At 40.0% G+C, this 17,964-nt stretch overlaps 6 protein-coding genes across 6 annotated transcripts; 5 read left to right on the top strand and 1 right to left on the bottom strand.

Annotated features, from left to right (window-relative positions):
* Positions 1–357: 357 nt before the first annotated feature.
* BRETT_005056 (uncharacterized protein) lies at positions 358–1,215 on the bottom strand (the record flags this gene model as incomplete). Its single annotated transcript, XM_041283541.1, has 1 exon — positions 358–1,215. One exon carries the CDS (start codon positions 1,213–1,215, stop codon positions 358–360), a length of 858 nt encoding a protein of 285 aa, XP_041136893.1.
* Positions 1,216–1,727: 512 nt separating this feature from the next.
* BRETT_005055 (uncharacterized protein) lies at positions 1,728–2,183 on the top strand (the record flags this gene model as incomplete). The annotated part of the gene is made up of 1 exon (XM_041283540.1): positions 1,728–2,183. One exon carries the CDS (start codon positions 1,728–1,730, stop codon positions 2,181–2,183), a length of 456 nt encoding a protein of 151 aa, XP_041136892.1.
* A 456-nt stretch (positions 2,184–2,639) lies between these two features.
* BRETT_005054 (uncharacterized protein) lies at positions 2,640–4,862 on the top strand (the record flags this gene model as incomplete). The annotated part of the gene is made up of 1 exon (XM_041283539.1): positions 2,640–4,862. The coding sequence occupies one exon, from the start codon at positions 2,640–2,642 to the stop codon at positions 4,860–4,862; it is 2,223 nt and encodes a 740-aa protein (XP_041136891.1).
* A 2,411-nt stretch (positions 4,863–7,273) lies between these two features.
* BRETT_005053 (uncharacterized protein) lies at positions 7,274–8,461 on the top strand (the record flags this gene model as incomplete). The annotated part of the gene is made up of 1 exon (XM_041283538.1): positions 7,274–8,461. One exon carries the CDS (start codon positions 7,274–7,276, stop codon positions 8,459–8,461), a length of 1,188 nt encoding a protein of 395 aa, XP_041136890.1.
* A 1,392-nt stretch (positions 8,462–9,853) lies between these two features.
* On the top strand, positions 9,854–13,903 carry BRETT_005052 (uncharacterized protein; the record flags this gene model as incomplete). The annotated part of the gene is made up of 2 exons (XM_041283537.1): positions 9,854–11,496; positions 12,775–13,903. The coding sequence occupies 2 exons, from the start codon at positions 9,854–9,856 to the stop codon at positions 13,901–13,903; spliced, it is 2,772 nt and encodes a 923-aa protein (XP_041136889.1).
* Positions 13,904–15,772: 1,869 nt separating this feature from the next.
* BRETT_005051 (uncharacterized protein) lies at positions 15,773–17,068 on the top strand (the record flags this gene model as incomplete). The annotated part of the gene is made up of 1 exon (XM_041283536.1): positions 15,773–17,068. One exon carries the CDS (start codon positions 15,773–15,775, stop codon positions 17,066–17,068), a length of 1,296 nt encoding a protein of 431 aa, XP_041136888.1.
* Positions 17,069–17,964: the final 896 nt, after the last annotated feature.

Below are 17,964 nucleotides of genomic sequence, written 5' to 3'. Positions count from 1 at the left end.
TTGAGTGTATTCTTCTGTCATAATAATACATTTGTATAATAGCTTTTTGCCTTGCTTCCATTACTAAATGCGTTCTTCTGTCATAATACAGTTCTATATTAGTCTCTTTCACATTACTTGTCTTCCTTAAGTAACCGAATGTACTAAGTAATACATATGCAAAATATATTTTTTTCCATTCTTTGCTTTACTGGATGTATCAAGCAATCCTTTTCCATACTAGCTCTTTTTATTCCTTGCCCCAACTATGTCACTAAGTGTACTAACAAATACATTCTCATAACTCCTTTTATTGGTGCCTCAATTATATTACTTTTATGTATACCTGTAACAATCCATCTCTATAATACTTCCCCTTCATTCCTGCGCGTATTTCATCTGTTTACCATCTTTTATTTCGGCTTGTTTTTCAAACCACCGTTTTTCAAATCCGTTACTTCTATCTACTCCATCCCACCTCCATCCCGGACGGATGTTGAAACGGTTGGCCGGAAATCCATTTTTGTACAATTTTCTCCCTGTAATACTAACATATTTCCTGCTTCCACCTTTGCTAAAATCTCTACGGAGCTTCTTATCAAACATCAAAGCTGGATCATCTCTTTTTGTCTCTCTCTTTTCCACTTCATTCACTTTCTCATCATTCTCATACACATTTAGACCCTCATGCTCCACTTTATCGAGTTTTGCCAATTCTTCAAGCTTTCTTACCACTTCAGTCTCACTTCTGTTAATCTTTTCCAGCTCTTTTCGTTTCTCTATTTTATCCTTCTTTGCTCGTTCTTCAGCACTTATAGGCGCTTTCAATTCTTCGGAATCGGCATTCAGCTTTCTGCCCGTAAGGTCTCTGTACACAGTTTCATTTGGAGCCGTTTTATGAGCGTTTTCCAACTCTTTTTGCTCTCTTCGCAGCTTTTCATCTTTCAATTTTCGGCTCTTCTCTGCTTCCTCACGTGTTTGCAAACCGGCAAATGTGCCATCCTCTAAAATCTTTGGTTCAACTTCAACCGTCTCCTCAGTTCTAACAACTCTCCATCCTGATTTCGCCTTCCTTTTCTTTTCAACAACAATTTTTGCGTCTTCATCTTCGTACAAACTTGCGCTGTCCACTTCATGATTTGCTAACTCATATTCACCCCTATGTTTCCGCTTTTTACTCTTTTTATTCTCTTTCCCAATGCTGTATTTAGCTAGATAGTCTCCCAATGAAGACATTGCATAAAGTCTGCTAATGCAAAAACAATCACTTAAATAATGATATAAGTGAAATAGATCAAACTTCAATTAGTTACCCAGTCCTCCAATACTTACATCTCTGAAAAATTCATCCTGTTCATTTCTCTTATCTCTGCAAAACAAATAGACGCGCCAATCGACGCGCAAAGTTAGGAGGCCGTCTTGATTACTCACTCACTTATATACCAACATATAAACCATCAAAACGGGATGATATGCTCAAATCCATTTATAAAAGTCCTATGAGCAATAGTTGATTGTTATACAATTTTATATAACTCAAAACTTCAATCTGGTCCACCTACAGAGAAACAGAGCAGAGGCTTTTGCACAGCCCGGCTTGTTTTGGCCCGTCCACTTTTTTTTTCTTCTTACTTTTCTACGTGCAAGAAATGCCTTAAGCTTTCTATTTCGGCTCGCTCAGACTAAAGTTATTTATTCTTAGTGAGAACTTAATACATAGAAATATCACGCATACAAGAACACATAACATGGATGAATACGACTGGAGGTCAATTGATGTGGATCAGTATGATCCGGAAAAGCAGTTTGTTCCAGATGATCTCGGACTACCAAAATACACATTAGAGGATATACAACCATCAATTCAACTAATGAGGCAATGCACCGCATCAGGAGACACAATACAAGGAATAAAGGCAGCAGTTCAAAGCCCACCGTATGGAGCGGCTAATGAGGTGAAATCGGCATATCTTCAGGCAGCATTAGATGTTTTAAGTACGTCAAAACAATCAACTGCAAGTAGTGTTATTTCAAAGTTGTCTCAGGATGAACAAGATGTATTGGTGAAGCTTGTTTTTGCCCTCATGGATACAAAAGCAGGACAAAAGGTGGGTGGCTCGCTTTTAGGCTGGCTAAACAAGGTTGTGGAAGCTTCTGGAGAGGGAAGTTTGGTGAGATATTTATCTGACCCATATAAACTATAAATAGGACGGAGAAAAACAAGGAAACAAGACCTGAGGGCACTTTTCCTTATGATGTGGATGTCAATTAAATTGGGACTTTCAATGTATATTTTAGGGTTGAGAGTGGTCGTATGTAGTTCGTATTTGGGGCCGAGCATACCGGAATGTGGGAGAAAGTGGACACCCAAGCAAGAAAAATAGAGCTATGGAATTTTCGCATCGTAGAAGAAAATGGATTTTGAAAAGAAAGAGAGGAAAAGAAAGGGGAGTAGGAAAAAAATTTAGGTCAAATCGGCAAGTAAAGTAAAGTAAAGCAGACAACGGAACGTTCACTTTGTTTATGATTGGTTGAGTACTGTCTTATAAAAAGTGATATTTTCTTCAGTTGCAGGGGAATATTGCAATTAGAGGAGAAGGTAACACAACTGACATTTAACCTGCATTGTCTAAAGCTGAAAATACGGTACTGACAGAAATATGAGTGAAAAAGATGTTAAATCAGCAGAAGCAAGAATAGGGTCAATAAAATTAACAGAGGCAATTACACCACAGAATAATCCATGGAAGACTGCAGAGAGTTTGAGAAAGGATGATGATGCATTCAAGAAGAATATTTCTACATTGAAAAGCAAACCTGATAGCATTAAAAACAAAGATGGTTCATCAGACAAGCCTAAACCACAAACCAAACAGAGAAAGCATGATAAACTGATATTTGGAATGTGTGTGGTGGATTTTCATCACGTGAGAGGACCGGAAATTGAATACTGGCTAGACGATACCACTACTGAGGACAATGAACAGACTAAACGGGCGAAATTTACCAAAATATGGCCTCAGCTTCCATTTCAAGCTCTTCCTGATGGTGCCCACTTATTCGACGAAACTTTCACAAATTTTACCTTAACATATGATGAAAGCAACGGGACATGCCCAAACTTGCCAATTGAAGGAGATTCGAAAGCTGAAGAAACTGCAACCAGTGGTCTAACAACACTATTTGGATGTGCCTGCATTCGGCAACTGGATATGGACGAATTGAAGAAGCAGGGCAAGCGTCTAAGACAAAAACAAGGTGAAAAAGAGTTTAAAAGATCCGTTATTCAAAAATCCGTGGTTCTGATCACCAAATACCCGATAACAATTCAGCTCAAGGAGAAATTGGGAATCATAACGAAAAGTTACTTCGAACAGCTCGATTTCGCCGATAAGAGTATCATTAAGGCATTATACGACAATGCATCTCTTTTGTACAACCGGCACGGCTTTGAAATTCAGGATGATGAGCTTTATGATGAAGCAGAGATGTCATCAAGAACATCACGTGACGGTGATACGAAGATTATTCGAGAGAGTGACTTTTACAGTGGATTCAACTTGAAAGATCTCGTGACACTTTTGACGCGGAAGCTTTTAGTGATTTACAAGAGTCTACTTTTGGAGAAGAGGATCCTTGTTTTTTGCAAAGACCTCAATGTTCTTTCAAATGTTCAATACTCACTTTTATCATTAATACCAAATCTAGTGCTCAATCTTTCTGATTCCGGAACCCCGACTCTAGATAACCTTTCTAAGAATCTAAAGACACCCACATCGTTGAAATCTAGCGATAGAGGATCGATGTTGCGGTTTGTGGGAATGCCACTTCAGCTTTTTTCCAAAGGTGGCTTTTTCCAGCCTTACTTAACACTCCAACAGCTTGATTATTTGAGCAACCCGAGTACCGTGTCGTTTTTAGTGGGATCATCCAACGAGATAATTCTACAGCATAAGAAAGATTGGTTTGATGTGATATTGTACATCAAAACACCAACAAGCGATTCAACTACAGGAACGGAGACAACAGTAGAAATGAATTCGAAGAATGTAGCAAGCACTGCAGCTAATGCTACAAACTTCTTCTTCAAAGAGCCAACAGTGAAGCTTGAAATTTTGTCTAAGAGTCTGAAAGAAGCAGTGACATTAACGTGGCAAGATAAGCGATTTATCGACTATGTTGTGAGTGAAGTGACTAGCGACAACAAGAGGATGCTTGAGAGATTGGGAAGGGAAGGAAAGGACAGTAAAGCAAAGATGGAAAGTGAACCCAGTACCATTTCTGGGGAAAAGGATGTGTCAAGCAGCAGATCGAAGACTCTCAACAATAATTTATCCCTAGATTCGGAAAATTATAATGGTGGAGATGATTTTATAAGGTACCAGTTTGAGGATTACTTGATAGGAATGCTATCTACGATCAAGTATGATAACTTTCTTGAGGCTAACAGAAACAAGCAGGAGACCTTGAAGCAGTTGAACCTCAACCAATTTGAAGATGAGTTAAGTCATTTCAACGTGAAGTTTATTGCCGAGTACAAGAAAACGGTGAATTATTCTCTTTTCGCACGTTATACGGAAGATGAGCTTTTCAATTTCTTTGATCCGGTTCACGTTGGAACAGAATTATACAAACATCAAGAGACAGAAGGAGCAGGAAAACTGCTCAAGAGCATTTTTGAAAAGTGGGGTGGCGGAGTAGAGGAGAAAAAGAAGGTTTCTCAAAGCCCCAAAATGGATGAGTCTGGGAGTCAAGATAAACAGACTACTGAGGAGAAAAGCGAAACTCCATTTTCGGCAAACGTGAATGGGTTCTGGAAAAGAGTTCAACACCAGATAAAAGGTTCAGAAAAGAAAACTGACGGAAATGAGCAGGAAAAATGATGTGAGGAAGAATATTGTAAGAGTAAATGGAGGAATAGGAATAGAAGGAATAATGAGGATGAAAGAAGATATCAAGGATGAAAGTGGATATCGAGGGTGAAAGAGGATATTGAAGATGAAAAATAACGAGGAATTAGTATATTTGTGAAAGAGGATACAAACTAGAAAGGATAGCAACATGAAAGTTAGTTAAAAATTAGGATGCTGAATGCAGGATAATGCAATATTAGATCAAAATCAAGCAAGACAAAATAAGGATGAATCAAAAGCTACGAAGAACAAGCATAAATAAAGCCATAACAAGTTAGAACTAGTTAGAATCAAGTTAGACGGGCTTTTATTTTGTGGCGTCTGATCGGAAAAGCGGGGAAATGTTATCAAGTGATCATCATACCAGAATGATTTGATTGGCAAACAATTAATATGCGAAGTCTGGATCACTTATCGAGAAATTAGAACCAATGCACACCCAGGACGAAAGTGAAAGGTATTTATTAGCTAATTTGCTTGTCCATTCAATACAATTTTTAAACATACCTCATGCTAAACGACAGTAGCAGTGAAGTGACCTTATCTGTTTTGGAATTCCTTTTAATTTTGGGCGCTTATCTAAAGACTCTTTTCTGTTATCTCGGAGACTGCTTTTCTAAAAAAGACAGAGATAATTTAATTGGCCGCGAGAGATAAGACGGTGGGAGTGCCGAGAAAAATAAATATGGGAAAAAAAAAAAAAAAAAAAAAAAACTTTGTAAAGCAGCTCGGGGAGGGAAAAAAAAGTATCTAATCAACCAACAAACAATACACAGATAAATAGGACTGTTAACGGATTCTATTGTTATCGTGCAGAGTTAGGTTTGCTACAAAGGAAATGAAAAGCACTGATTACCAGGGAGAGCAAAGCTGACTAACCCATGTAGTTGGAAATTTGATATTGTACGTTTGTTACATCATGCGTTTACAGTAGCAAAATACCGAGGCAATAATTCTTCGGGCGCCTAAATTAAAAAAATATTTCGACGAGTAAATTATTAATTAATTAACTTATTATTACAAGATTGGAGGAGTATGGAGGAAAGGGACAATCCGAAGGTCTAAACGTAATGTGGTAGAAAATAAGTAAGGAGAAAAAAAGTAAGGGAAGGAGTAAAGGAAAAAATAAGGTAAAAGGAAGGGAAAAGGAAGGGAAAAGTACTAAGAGGGGAAAGCAGTAAAGGAGAAAGAAGTAAGGAGGAAAAATATAAAGAGAAAAGGGGTCGAGAACTGAAAGACGGTTATTTTTATAAAGCTTCAAAGGTGTCAGTATCAATGATTCCGAAAAAGTGGATATCGATATAATGGGCTGGATTAAAGTTGTGGCAAATATCAAAAGTGGTAGCAGAGTCATTTCCGCACAATTATGAATAAGAATCGGCTCAAGTTTGCACCTAAACTTAAAGTTGACGAACGGTACATTCAACAACAACAAAAATTAATGTAGAATGAATGTACCTACAATTAAAAAAAATTGGGCCCCGACCGAAGAAAAAAAAAAAAGCCATACTTTGATTAACAATACAAAACGATAAAGAAAGATTCAGAATCGGATTTGATGTTGATATCGGATAGCTTTTTTTTGCCCCAAAAAATTATCTTGCGAAGGAGAAGAGAGCAGGGGTGGGAGAACAGAAGGGCAAATTGCAAATCATAAAAGTATCTCGTACTTACTGTATTATGGCTCATTAATGCTGAAAATTGGTCGAGGAAAAAAAGTGCGCGTGGGGCTGATAAAAGTGAACTGTGTACATTCTCCATTGACAATAGTGGCACTAGATTCGGATGTAATTCGGACAATGAAAAATGTCTGGGGAAGCTTATCTGGGAAAGAACAGATTTGATAGTGTGGTTCCCTTTAACAATAGGGCTAGGGGGAAGAGGAGAAAATTTGTCGGTCTTAAGATAAAAAAAAAAAAAGGACAAAGGCTAATGCGATCGATAATCATTAAATGGCCACCCATCAGATGAGCGAACGTTCCGTCTGCCAATTATACAATTTATAGAATTTATATATAATGGACCGTTTACGTTCTTTTTAGTTTGATGACCTCTTTGTTTAACTCGCATTTTCTTCTTTTTTATCTCGGCCCTTCTTTTATTTCGTAAGCGCTGGCTTAAAATCAGTTATCTTCCTATTTGGAATAATTCGCCTACTGGTTTTCCTCGATCGAATTATCTGCTTTGGCAACTTTCACCTCGGGCGTCTATTTGATTTCCGCTTCTTGGTCTTCATCTATACCCGCGGAATAATAAGATAATAAATATATAAGCCCACGATCTCAACAAAACAGAAGTTTGACATTCTTAAAAAGCAACATTTAGCAACTTGGAGTTCATCCACACAAGCAGAAAGCTTAGCAATTACTAATCTAGCGCAGATGGAAGAAGTGAACTTCCCAATACATCCGTACCCCGCAGATATCCTGAAAAAGGTGCCGCAGGAGCAACGAGGGCTGCTGCCGAAAATCGAAAGCATCCCTACACGGAAATATGCGACGTCGATCGACGCGCGAAATTACCTCAGCGTCTACGAATACCGCGTTCGGGACAACTGGGTTATCTGGGATTATCATTCTGGACTGGTGCATTTGACGGGTCTATGGAAGGCCATCGGCAATTCCAAGGCGGATATTGTCAAACTGCTCGATTCGTCACCAGAGTTGGAAAAGCATCTAAAAAGAATTCGGGGTGGATATCTCAAAATTCAGGGAACCTGGATTTCTTACGAAATGGCCAAGCTTTTGGCCAGTAAGTTTTGCTATACGATCCGATATGCTCTAATCCCACTCTTTGGGGCCGACTTTGTCGATTTGTGCCTCAAGCCTTATCAACGGGGATTTGGAATGCTTCGTCTTCATGTCACAGATGCCGACTTAAAGCGTCGTCGTCGGCGTCGGCGTCGGCGTCGGTCAAATCCTGCGGTTACAGGTGGGAAAATTGGTATTAGTGGTGTGAAGAAACCGCAGATGGGACAAAGGCAACTTTCATATGCCGGAAAAGCAACTTTGGGTGGCCATTCGGTGTCATTTTCCGGTCAAAACAGTGCTCAAAGTGCCCCAATATCATCTGCTTCGTTTCCTGCAGCGGATATAAGATCTCGGCGCTTAAGATCAAGATCTTTGTCTTCTCCGGTAGATGTGGCTAAACTTCTTCCTTATCCAACGATGTCGAAAGTATGCCTTTTATCTATAAGATACACAGGAATGCAATGCTCGACTGCGCCTAGCGATTATGCATTCTCGAAATCTGCAGATGCATGGAAAAAGCCTACCACTAAGTCTGTGGCTGAAATTGTGTCTCCGCGCTCGGAAGGTATTCTTTCAGTGCTTAAAGCAGCACAAAATCTTGATCCTAGCCTGGCAGTCGACATGTCTCGAGAAACGTCTACTTCGTCTTCAAATTCCGTGTCTCCAACTTATTCCCGCTTCAATTACACATATAACAATTATCCTGTGGCCAAACAAATACCATATGATTTAGCAGGGGCAGAATATCGCTCTTTTCCTGTAACTGCTCGTGTTTCTTCAGGATTACAACCTTCTTTGCCAAAGCAAAGCAGCTGGTGATTTAGGAGAAGAATTATGCCCGCCCCTGCTTTTATTTATCCCTTATTCCATACGCTATCTTTTCTCTTTAATTTACTTCCTCTTATATTTTTATTTGCTTTTTTCTCTCTTTCGGTTCGTGCAATCTATCCTGGGTCTTTGTTTTCTCTTAGTTTGCCGATTCTCGTTTTACTTTAGTTGTCTTTGCAAGGTTCCTCGACGATCTATATCTGGTATTTAATTTAATTCATTATTCGGATGTCAAAATAGAAAGAAATGGTAGATACGAATCCTCTTATCTTAAATGTTCTATATGGAGAATATGCAAGGCATTTACATTTCAGCTCCACTTCTAAGATTTCGGAGTTGGCCGTAGACGTTCATGAAACAATAAGAAAGGAGAAATAAGAAAGGAGAAAACGAAAAGAACATATCAAGGGTTGGCCGTGCATATTCCAGAAGATGTCGAAAGATGCAAAAAGATGCCAAAAATACGAATAATGGCTAGTAACGGATGCATTGAAAATTTCAAGCTCATGAAATTAAGCGCTCGTGCTCGCTCGTGCTCGGTTTCGAGAATTGACTTGTTATTACACAAGCTATAGCAAATATTTTTTAGGACTCAACAATTCGTTAGAATTAGATATGAATGAGTGAAGACAAGTCACATTTAGGTATAAATAAGGCAGGTAAGCATGCAGATAAGTGGGTAAGTGGGTAAGTGGGTAGGTAAGTGGGTAAACAGTAGGTAAATAATTAAGAAAATGGGTAAATAATTAAGAAAATAGGTAAAATTAATAACTAAGAGAATAGGCTAAGAAAATAGGTTGGGAAAGTAAGTGAGCAAATGAAAATTAGGTAAGCAGGTAATTAGTAAAGTGGGCAAACAGGCAAGTAAGAAATTGATAAGCAGGGGCAAAAAGCAGGGAAGATGCTAGTTAGGCAACTAAATAAGTAAGTGTATAAGAGCCACCAAATATTTAGGTAAATCTCCAACAATCAATGCCCCTTTTAATTGTTGCTAATTGCACCTGTCCAGACTAGATAGAGAGACGCCGTATTTCTGTTTTACGAAGAGAGGGGAAAAATTGAGGCTTGAGAAAAAAAAAGACAATCAAAATAAATCGAGGGTCAATGCGTGCGTGGATGCCTTTTTTCCCCTTCTTTTATTTATCGCTCTTGCTGTAAGCAGCAAACCCAGCGTCTCCTATCTAATCTACAGGGAAAATTCGGTACATCCACTCTATCCCTATTTTTATGTACATTCACAACATTCCCTTTTTTTATTGAAACTTGAAACTTGTTCTATTTCTTTCTCATTCACACCTATACACACATTTATTTACTCCATCAATATACCCAATTACAAAAGCAGCCTCTATTCACACAACCTGTCTCCTATTTGTCTGCTAAATGAATAATAGGGTACCTTCGAGTCAGTTAATTTTTCAACAAGTTGAGGCGTCAGCAGGTTCACCAACCTCATTCAACTACTTGCACATCACATTTCTCAGTTTCCAGGCAGTCATCGAAGTTGTCATAGTGTGCCTTGCTGGATTCTGGGCTGCCAACTCTGGCCTTCTCAATAATAATGCCACCAAGATCATTTCGAGACTCAATGTCGATCTTTTTACACCTGCACTTATCTTCACCAAGTTGGCCTCATCACTCTCGTTGAGGAAACTTCTTGAAGTCATCATCATCCCAATATTGTACGCTGTCACGACACTTGTATCGTACATTTCGGCCACGTACATCTCCTCTTTGCTTGGCTTAACCGAGCCGGAGTCCAACTTCGTCACAGCAATGGCTGTTTTCGGCAATTCAAATTCTTTGCCCGTGTCACTCACGTTGGCTCTTGCATACACTTTACCTGGTCTTGAGTGGGACGACATAGAGAATGATAACGCTGATAAGATCGCATCTCGAGGTCTTGTGTATCTTTTGATATTCCAACAATTGGGACAGATGCTTCGTTGGTCCTGGGGGTTCAACACTTTGCTTAAGAGACAGCCTCACGACGTCATATATGCGGAAAATTGCGATATCGAGGACAATCCGGAGCCAAATGCTGCTTTTTCGACACAATCAGCATCCTCACCCGAGACTGAGCGTTTGCTGCAGCCAAACAGCAGCTTTGACTCGGATACTGAGCCCCAGAGCTCGTCTATAGACTCGAACAAGTCCAATAATCTGCCCCAGGCCCATTCTTACGGTTCAAGTAACGGTGCTGACGACGAAAATACAATTTCCGATCCAACAGATGTCGATTCAGACGTTGGAAGTGTTGATAGCGAGCCCAGCGTAATGGTTTTGAGCTCAGAAATGCTTCCTAATACACGAAAAGACGATGGTGAGCCAATCAGAGCCATTAGAACAGTTAGTAGAAATGCTCGCGGTGATCTCGTCGTCCAAATTCAAGATATTGAGAGTAAAGGCGAGCAGGATGATGGAGAGGAGACTCATCCGTGCACCAATGCACTGGAACAGTCCAGAAATGGGGAAATTTCAGGCTTTGAGGCACATTTTAAGAAATTCTGCCAGGGCGTCATGAACTGGATGAATCCACCACTTTGGTCGATGATCTTGGCAATAATAGTGGCCTCAATTGGACCAATAAGATATCAGTTTTACGAGGCGGACGGATTTATCCAGAATACATTGGCAAAGGCAATCAAGGAGTTGGGTTCTGTTTCCATTCCACTTATCTTGGTTGTTCTTGGTGCTAACCTCGCACCATCTTCCGAGATTCCACCTGCATGCAAGCACTATTCTAGGATGATATTTGGCTCATTAATATCCAGGATGGTTCTTCCGTCGATTGTTCTACTTCCGCTAATTGTTCTTTGCGTCAAATACGTCAACATTAGCATAATGGACGATCCTATATTCACCATCACCTCATTCCTTTTGATCACTTCTCCCCCGGCAATCCAACTCTCGCAAATCTGCCAGCTTAACGAGATATACCAGAAGGAGATGGCTGGTGTTCTTTTCTATGGATACGTTATTCTTACACTTCCAGTCACAATATTCATTGTCGTTACTGCTTTGCAGTGTGTTGCATGGGCTCAGAGTTGAAGTATCGTACTTCTACATGTTATATATACCGTTTATACATCTTTAACATGAGGGGGAAGGAAATGCACTGACACTTTTATTTATTAGCTTTGGTTTTCCTTTTCCTCTTTCTTTCCTTTCACTGATTTTTATTTTCTGCGTTTACTCTTATCTCTTTGCCATAAGCTATGTCTAATGCGGCAAATAGGCGGACCCAATATCCATAATGGGGTCGACATATCTGTGAAATTATCCATATGCAGCATGATCACTTTAATAGTTGTACCTTGGTGGTTATACAACAATAAGTGGTATTTTTGCGATAATTTGTGATTACTCTAGGTCTCCGAGAACATTTAGTGATTATCTAAGCAAATGCTGAAGTGCTTTGGCTGGAGATGCTTATCTACACAATTATTTATGTCATAACGCAATTATTTAAACCATTAACACTATTATTTAAGTAATTAAAGCCATTAAAGCAATTAAAGCAATCATTTAAGCAATTAAAGTAATCGCTTAAACCATTAACACAATTGCTTAAGCGGTTATTCAAGAAATAGTTTTAGAAATCATTTGAGTGCTTTTCTGTGGCTCCTTAGTGATTGCATAAATACATTTCCTATATGAATACATTTCCCACTTCCTTTCTTTGTTATCATCCCAGCTTATCTTCGTGCATTAATGCACAATGTTTTTCATGCTTACGGATATTTTCCTCTAGAATGAATTTAGTTGATGTTTTGTTTTCTGTTTCTCCTTTATCTCCAGACCTTATAGTAAATTATTTAGATTGGGCTCAGAAGAGCAAAAAAAAAAAAAAAAAAAAAAAAATTAAGGTTGACCTGACCACATGCACACAGGATGGCTGTGCAATCGATGGCTGCAAGGAGATATTTGCTCTTGCCTTTTTCAGGGGACTGGTGCATTGTTTAGGTTGCTTTGGGTACCCATACGTCTAACTTTTTTTTTTTTTTATCAGCATAATTTTTCCCGCAGTCTGGTCTCATTACAGGAAAGTGCACCCAACTAATTGGCAGCGTGTTTCATCTGGTATCAGTCGTTGAACAAAGATTTTAGTTGGTCATAAGACTAGTTTATCTTGCAAATAGCCTTATTCAATCGCTTCAAGGACACGCAGGGAACTGAAAGAGATTAGCCAAGCGAAAATATTAATGTCGACATTTACATTCAAGTGGTAAGTAATTATAAGGCGGTGAAGGTAGAGTCAAGTCAAAGGAGAGAAAGAAGACGTACTAACGTATCGAATACAGGCCTAAAGGACCAAAATCTGTTATTGTGACCGGTGACTTTGATAACTGGTCCAAGCTATGCCCATTAGTTAAACAAGCTGATGGTTCTTTTGAGGCTTCAATTCCAGTCGATCCAAAAGCCAAAAAGATTCAATTCAAGTTTGTTATTGATGATGACACGTGGGTGACCTCGAAGGATTTCCAGTCGGAGACTGATGCAAGTGGAAATGTGAACAATGTCATATATCCATCTGAAGTTAAGGCTGCAACTGCAAAAACAGCTGCTGCAATTCCAGAATCTGGTGGATTGCCAGTTCCTGTTTCCGGCAAGAAGATCGAGGAGCCAGAAAAGAAGAATTTGACGCCTGCAGTTGAGCCAAAGGACCCAGTTGAGCCAGATGTTGAGAAAGAGCCAGTTTCTCAGGCACAGGCAACTGCAGCAATTTTGAAAGGTCCAGGAATTGTCATTCCGAAAGATGCAGAGAACATTTCAGCTTTTAAGGAGGTGAGAGATGTGGATCCGAAGACATTGAACGAGCCTGAGGAGGTAGAGGAAGAACATAAGGAAGAACATAAGGAAGAACCTAAGGAAGAACCTAAGGAAGAACCTAAGGAAGAACCTAAGGAAGAACCTAAGGAAGAACCTAAGGAAGAACCTAAGGAAGAACCTAAGGAAGAACCCAAGGAAGAACCTAAGGAAGAACTTAAGGAAGAACTTAAGAAAGAACCTAAGGAAGAACCTAAGGAAAAACTTAAGGAAGAACCTAAGGAAAAATCTGAAAGACCTTGGAAAACTCTGGATCCTGGAATTGTGAAAACAGATGTCGAGGAAGCAGAACCAAAATATGTCAGAAAAGTCATAAAGAAGGTGAAAAAGACATCCGAAAAGACTGCCTCGGATACTTTGAAAGCTGCGGAAAAGACAGTTCCTAAATTAAAGAAAGAGGTGGAGAAGACTTCTGCAGAATTGACTTCAAAAGCAACTCAAAAAGAAACTCCAAAAACTGCTTCAACTCCAAAGGCAACTCCAAAAACCGCTCCAAAAGCTACTAAACCTACACCAAAGCCTACATCAAAACCTGCTGCAACAAGTGCTCCAAAATCTGAGAGGAGGGGATTCCTTTCAAAGCTTAAGAAGTTCTTTAGTTGAGGAAAGACTGCTTTAACCCGAAATAAGCCAACTGCATTGCTTCACTTCATTACCAGAAACAGAGGCAGGAGATGAAGTAGGGCTTTTATATTCGATCCATATTTTTTAGTCTGGCCGGTTTTACCGCTGCATCTTAATTATTATTATAAGCACCGGAGTATTTGTGAACTCCGGTTTGTTCGTCGCCCAGTGTGTATTTTTGTTACGTAATTTGTTGTACTAAATTTTAACATTTTAATTGCTTTCGTGGTATGCATTCTGATTTCTTAGGCGATTAAGTAAGCGTAGTATTTTCAAAAATGTCAGATCTCGTGATGGCGTGCATAACATATATTTAGCTGGCACGCATGATACACCCGATGCAAATCAAAGATTATGATTTTTTATCTGATAAAGGCATCTTATTTCAATCAGCCGGGGTCCTTGAAAATAGAATTACTTGCTGTTGAGAGTGGCCGCATTAGGAAAACACACTTAGCCGTATTCGGTCTGGGGAAAACAATCGGAGAAGAGAAGATGCGAATATCTCGGCGCTTAATTTTGTTGACGATCTTTAAATTTTACTCCGTAGCAATCTATAGAAATTCAAGTGGCAGGAGCGATAAGGGAGACAAGTTTGCGTATTATTATTAGTTGTAAGTGTGTGAATACCGTGAATGAAGAGTGAAAATAGCAAAGAAAGAAGAAGATTAGGTAGAATCTGAATAACAGTACAAAAAAAATAGGATTTACTGTAGAAAGGGGATGGATGCTTGAATACCGGGGAGTGAAACGAGTATGATCGGGTAGAATGATAGGCTAAGAAAATAAGATGGGTAGGAAATAAGATGGAAGGAAATAAGATGGAAGGAAATAAGATGGAAGGAAATAAGATGGTAGGAAAATATGATGCACTAAAAATATGACAGTAAAATACGAATATGAGAAATAATAAAGTAATGCAGCAAAAGCATAAAAACATAGCAAGAATTAGTTTATAAAGCATGATAAAATTAGTAATACATTGAGAAACCATTCCGTGAAATCCCAGAAAACAAATAACGAGACTGAAAAGAACTAATTGGAATCTCCTTGAAATCCGAATTTCTTGGCGCTTCTCTTTCTAATCGGTACAGCCAATAATTTTGCAAGTAGGTGGTTTGATCACACCCGAATGTGTTAACCGCAATTCTGCTTTTGGAATATTTGTTGCATCTCTCTGGGTCAGGCCTTTATAATTGCGTTTGTGTGTGTTTTGAATATACCAGTAGGGATATATTACAGACAGATCTGGTCACTATCTGAATAATATTTAAGCCGACAAAATGGTAGAGTAAATAAATAAAGGACCTGTACGAAAAAATTTTTCTTTAATTTAATTTTTCTCTCTTTTGGCATTGTCAATGTTCCGAATCGTTGCCTCTCGATAATCCGGTATTACAGATAAACATACATAAACAAAACAACAACGAAAAAAAAAAAAGAATATTGAATCGAAATTGAGGAGGTGATTTATTTTAATTAAGAAAGTCTCAAATTATTTTACTAGCAGGCCACACTTTGATTCTTGTTGTCGGCACACCTCACATACATAGAGGGGCAGAAGCAGCTGTATTCTACACTGCGTTGATCGGCATAGTCGAGGGATCAATTCGTATCGAGATTACGGAAAGGTTATACCCGAGAAATCTGGGAGTGCATTCATCATCCTAGAGTAGAAAGATAGAAGGATAGAAAGAAGTTAGAAGTGAGGGATTTGCATAGGCGGAAGTTCAATAAGCAAGAGACATTGGAAGAGATATTGAAAGATTGAGAGTCAAGATCAGGTCAAAGTCAAGAAAGTAAGGTCAAGAGTAAAGTCAGAATACAGTAAAGGGATCAGATTGACACATGCTAACGCTCAAAACAAACTTGAAGCATAGCACAGGACTGGTGGCGTGTGTGCTGTCGCTGCAGACGGCGGTGCAGGCACTTTCGTTGGCAATGTGCTCGTCGGAAAATACAGGAACGAGTAATTTGCAATCGACGTACCAGTTCAACTCGAATGGATACTGCCACGACGAATGCAATGGATATGCATATGCCATAGTGCAGGGGGAGAGCTGCTGGTGTTCGAACTCCGCTCCGGGGGACACAACGTCGCTTTCTGAGTGTGATGTTGCATGTCCCGGGTTTGGGTACGAATATTGTGGAGATTCCAGCAAGGGGGTGTTTGGATACATTGCCTTGGGGTCTGCATCGACCGGGAGTGACGGATCGTCCACTGGGGGGTACTCGAGCACGGAAAACGGGTACTCCAGTTCCGAAAATGTGGGTTCCAGCACTGAAAATGGTGATTCCAGCACTGAAACAGGCGAATCCAGCACGGAAGGAGACGAATCCAGTACGGAAGGAGACGAATCCAGCACCGCAAACGGGTATTCGAGCACGGCGGATGCGTCTACGAGCACGTCGACGGAGAAGGCGGTGGTGAAAACGACATTTTCAAGTGCAAAAGCGACACTTTCGAGTTCAAAAACGACATTTTCAGGTGGGAAAACAAGTAGCGGGCAAACAGGGGCATCATCAGTGGCAGAGAGCACGGCTGCGTCCAGCGTGAGCCCCGTGGTTTCGACATTTTACTCGGTGGCGACGATGACGGGCGATTCACAAAAAACTGTCACGCGGACGCTTTTGCAGACTCTGACGGCTGCCTCTGCGGTGACTGCCACCGGGGCGTCGGGGGAGGCCACTGGGGAGGCCAGCGGGTCCAGCGCGAAATCCTCGGGGGGATTTTTTTCCAGCACGGGCCGGGTGGCCGGCGTGTTCACCGCGGTGGGCGTGGTGGCCGTGGCTGTGCTCGCGGGCCTCTTTTTTTTCCTTCGCAGAAAAATTTCCGGATACCGCGCCGCACACAATACATACTACCGGTATTCGGACGAAGGGGGATCACCCTTTGGTGATGATGCTGCATCTAATGTGATGCCAAGACTCGATTACTCAGACCTGGAGTCGAACGCACATCAGCACGATTACGCGGAAAAACAAGATGTATCAGCTGGATCGTCTTCCGGCGGATTCGTGGTAGACCCGCGGTTGGATCCCGACGGCCCGTTGTACCGTTCCGCGGGAGATGACTACTCGAACCGCAGCCTCAGTGATGACATAGATTACTCGCGGAAGGTTCTTAAGGTGACAAATGCATGAGGGATGGAGAATGGATGAAGAATATTGACTTATTATTGAATGGATGGAGAATGGATGAAGAATATTGACTTATTATTGAATGGATGGAGAATGAATAGAGAATGAGGAATGAATGATTATTGTGTGATTTATTGTGATGATTATTGAATGCACTCGATCGTTATTGAGTGAATATTCTACGATGGCTCAATGAGATGTTCAAAGATTGCTCAATGAAGTATCATGGATTATAGATTGATCGCTGACTGTTTACTATTCAAAGACTATTGAGTTTTCACCGTTAGATGATCATTCCCTACTACTCATCATTAGATGATTATTCACTGCTTATTCACCATTATGTGATCATTCACTACCATTTATTATTAAATGATGATTCACTACTATTCATTATTAAATGATGATTCACTACTATTCATTATTAAATGATGATTCACTACTATTCATTATTAAATGATCATTCACTACTATTCATTATTAGATAATCATTCACTACTTCTCACCGTTATATGATCACTCATCACTATTCAATGCTTTGTTAACTACTGTTCAGCGCCTTCATCAACTCTATCTCTCTCACCCTGTTCATCACTAGATACCCTATAGAAGCATCCATGGCCCTTTGATCCGGATCACAATGGCTCCACGGTGTTCTTTTTGTTTATACCCCCAAACACACGTCAAAGAGGTTGTGCAATGAGGAATGTCAACAGTGACACTAAATCTGCTTACGGCCAAAAGCCAGCCTACATGCCATACTTTGCATCTACAATTTACACATCTTATTTGCTCACCCAACCTTTGACATTCAATTTACGTTTTAAACGGCTGATGCATTTTCACATATGCCCGTATTGCTTACTGGTTATTCCATTTCCTTTTTCTTTTTATTCTTG

The sequence above is a fragment of the Brettanomyces bruxellensis genome, chromosome 7, assembly GCF_011074885.1.
Source record: "Brettanomyces bruxellensis chromosome 7, complete sequence".
Taxonomy (NCBI): Eukaryota; Fungi; Ascomycota; class Pichiomycetes; order Pichiales; family Pichiaceae; genus Brettanomyces; species Brettanomyces bruxellensis.
Note: the sequence above shows the minus strand (reverse complement) of the source record. Positions and strands in the feature narration are given on the sequence as shown.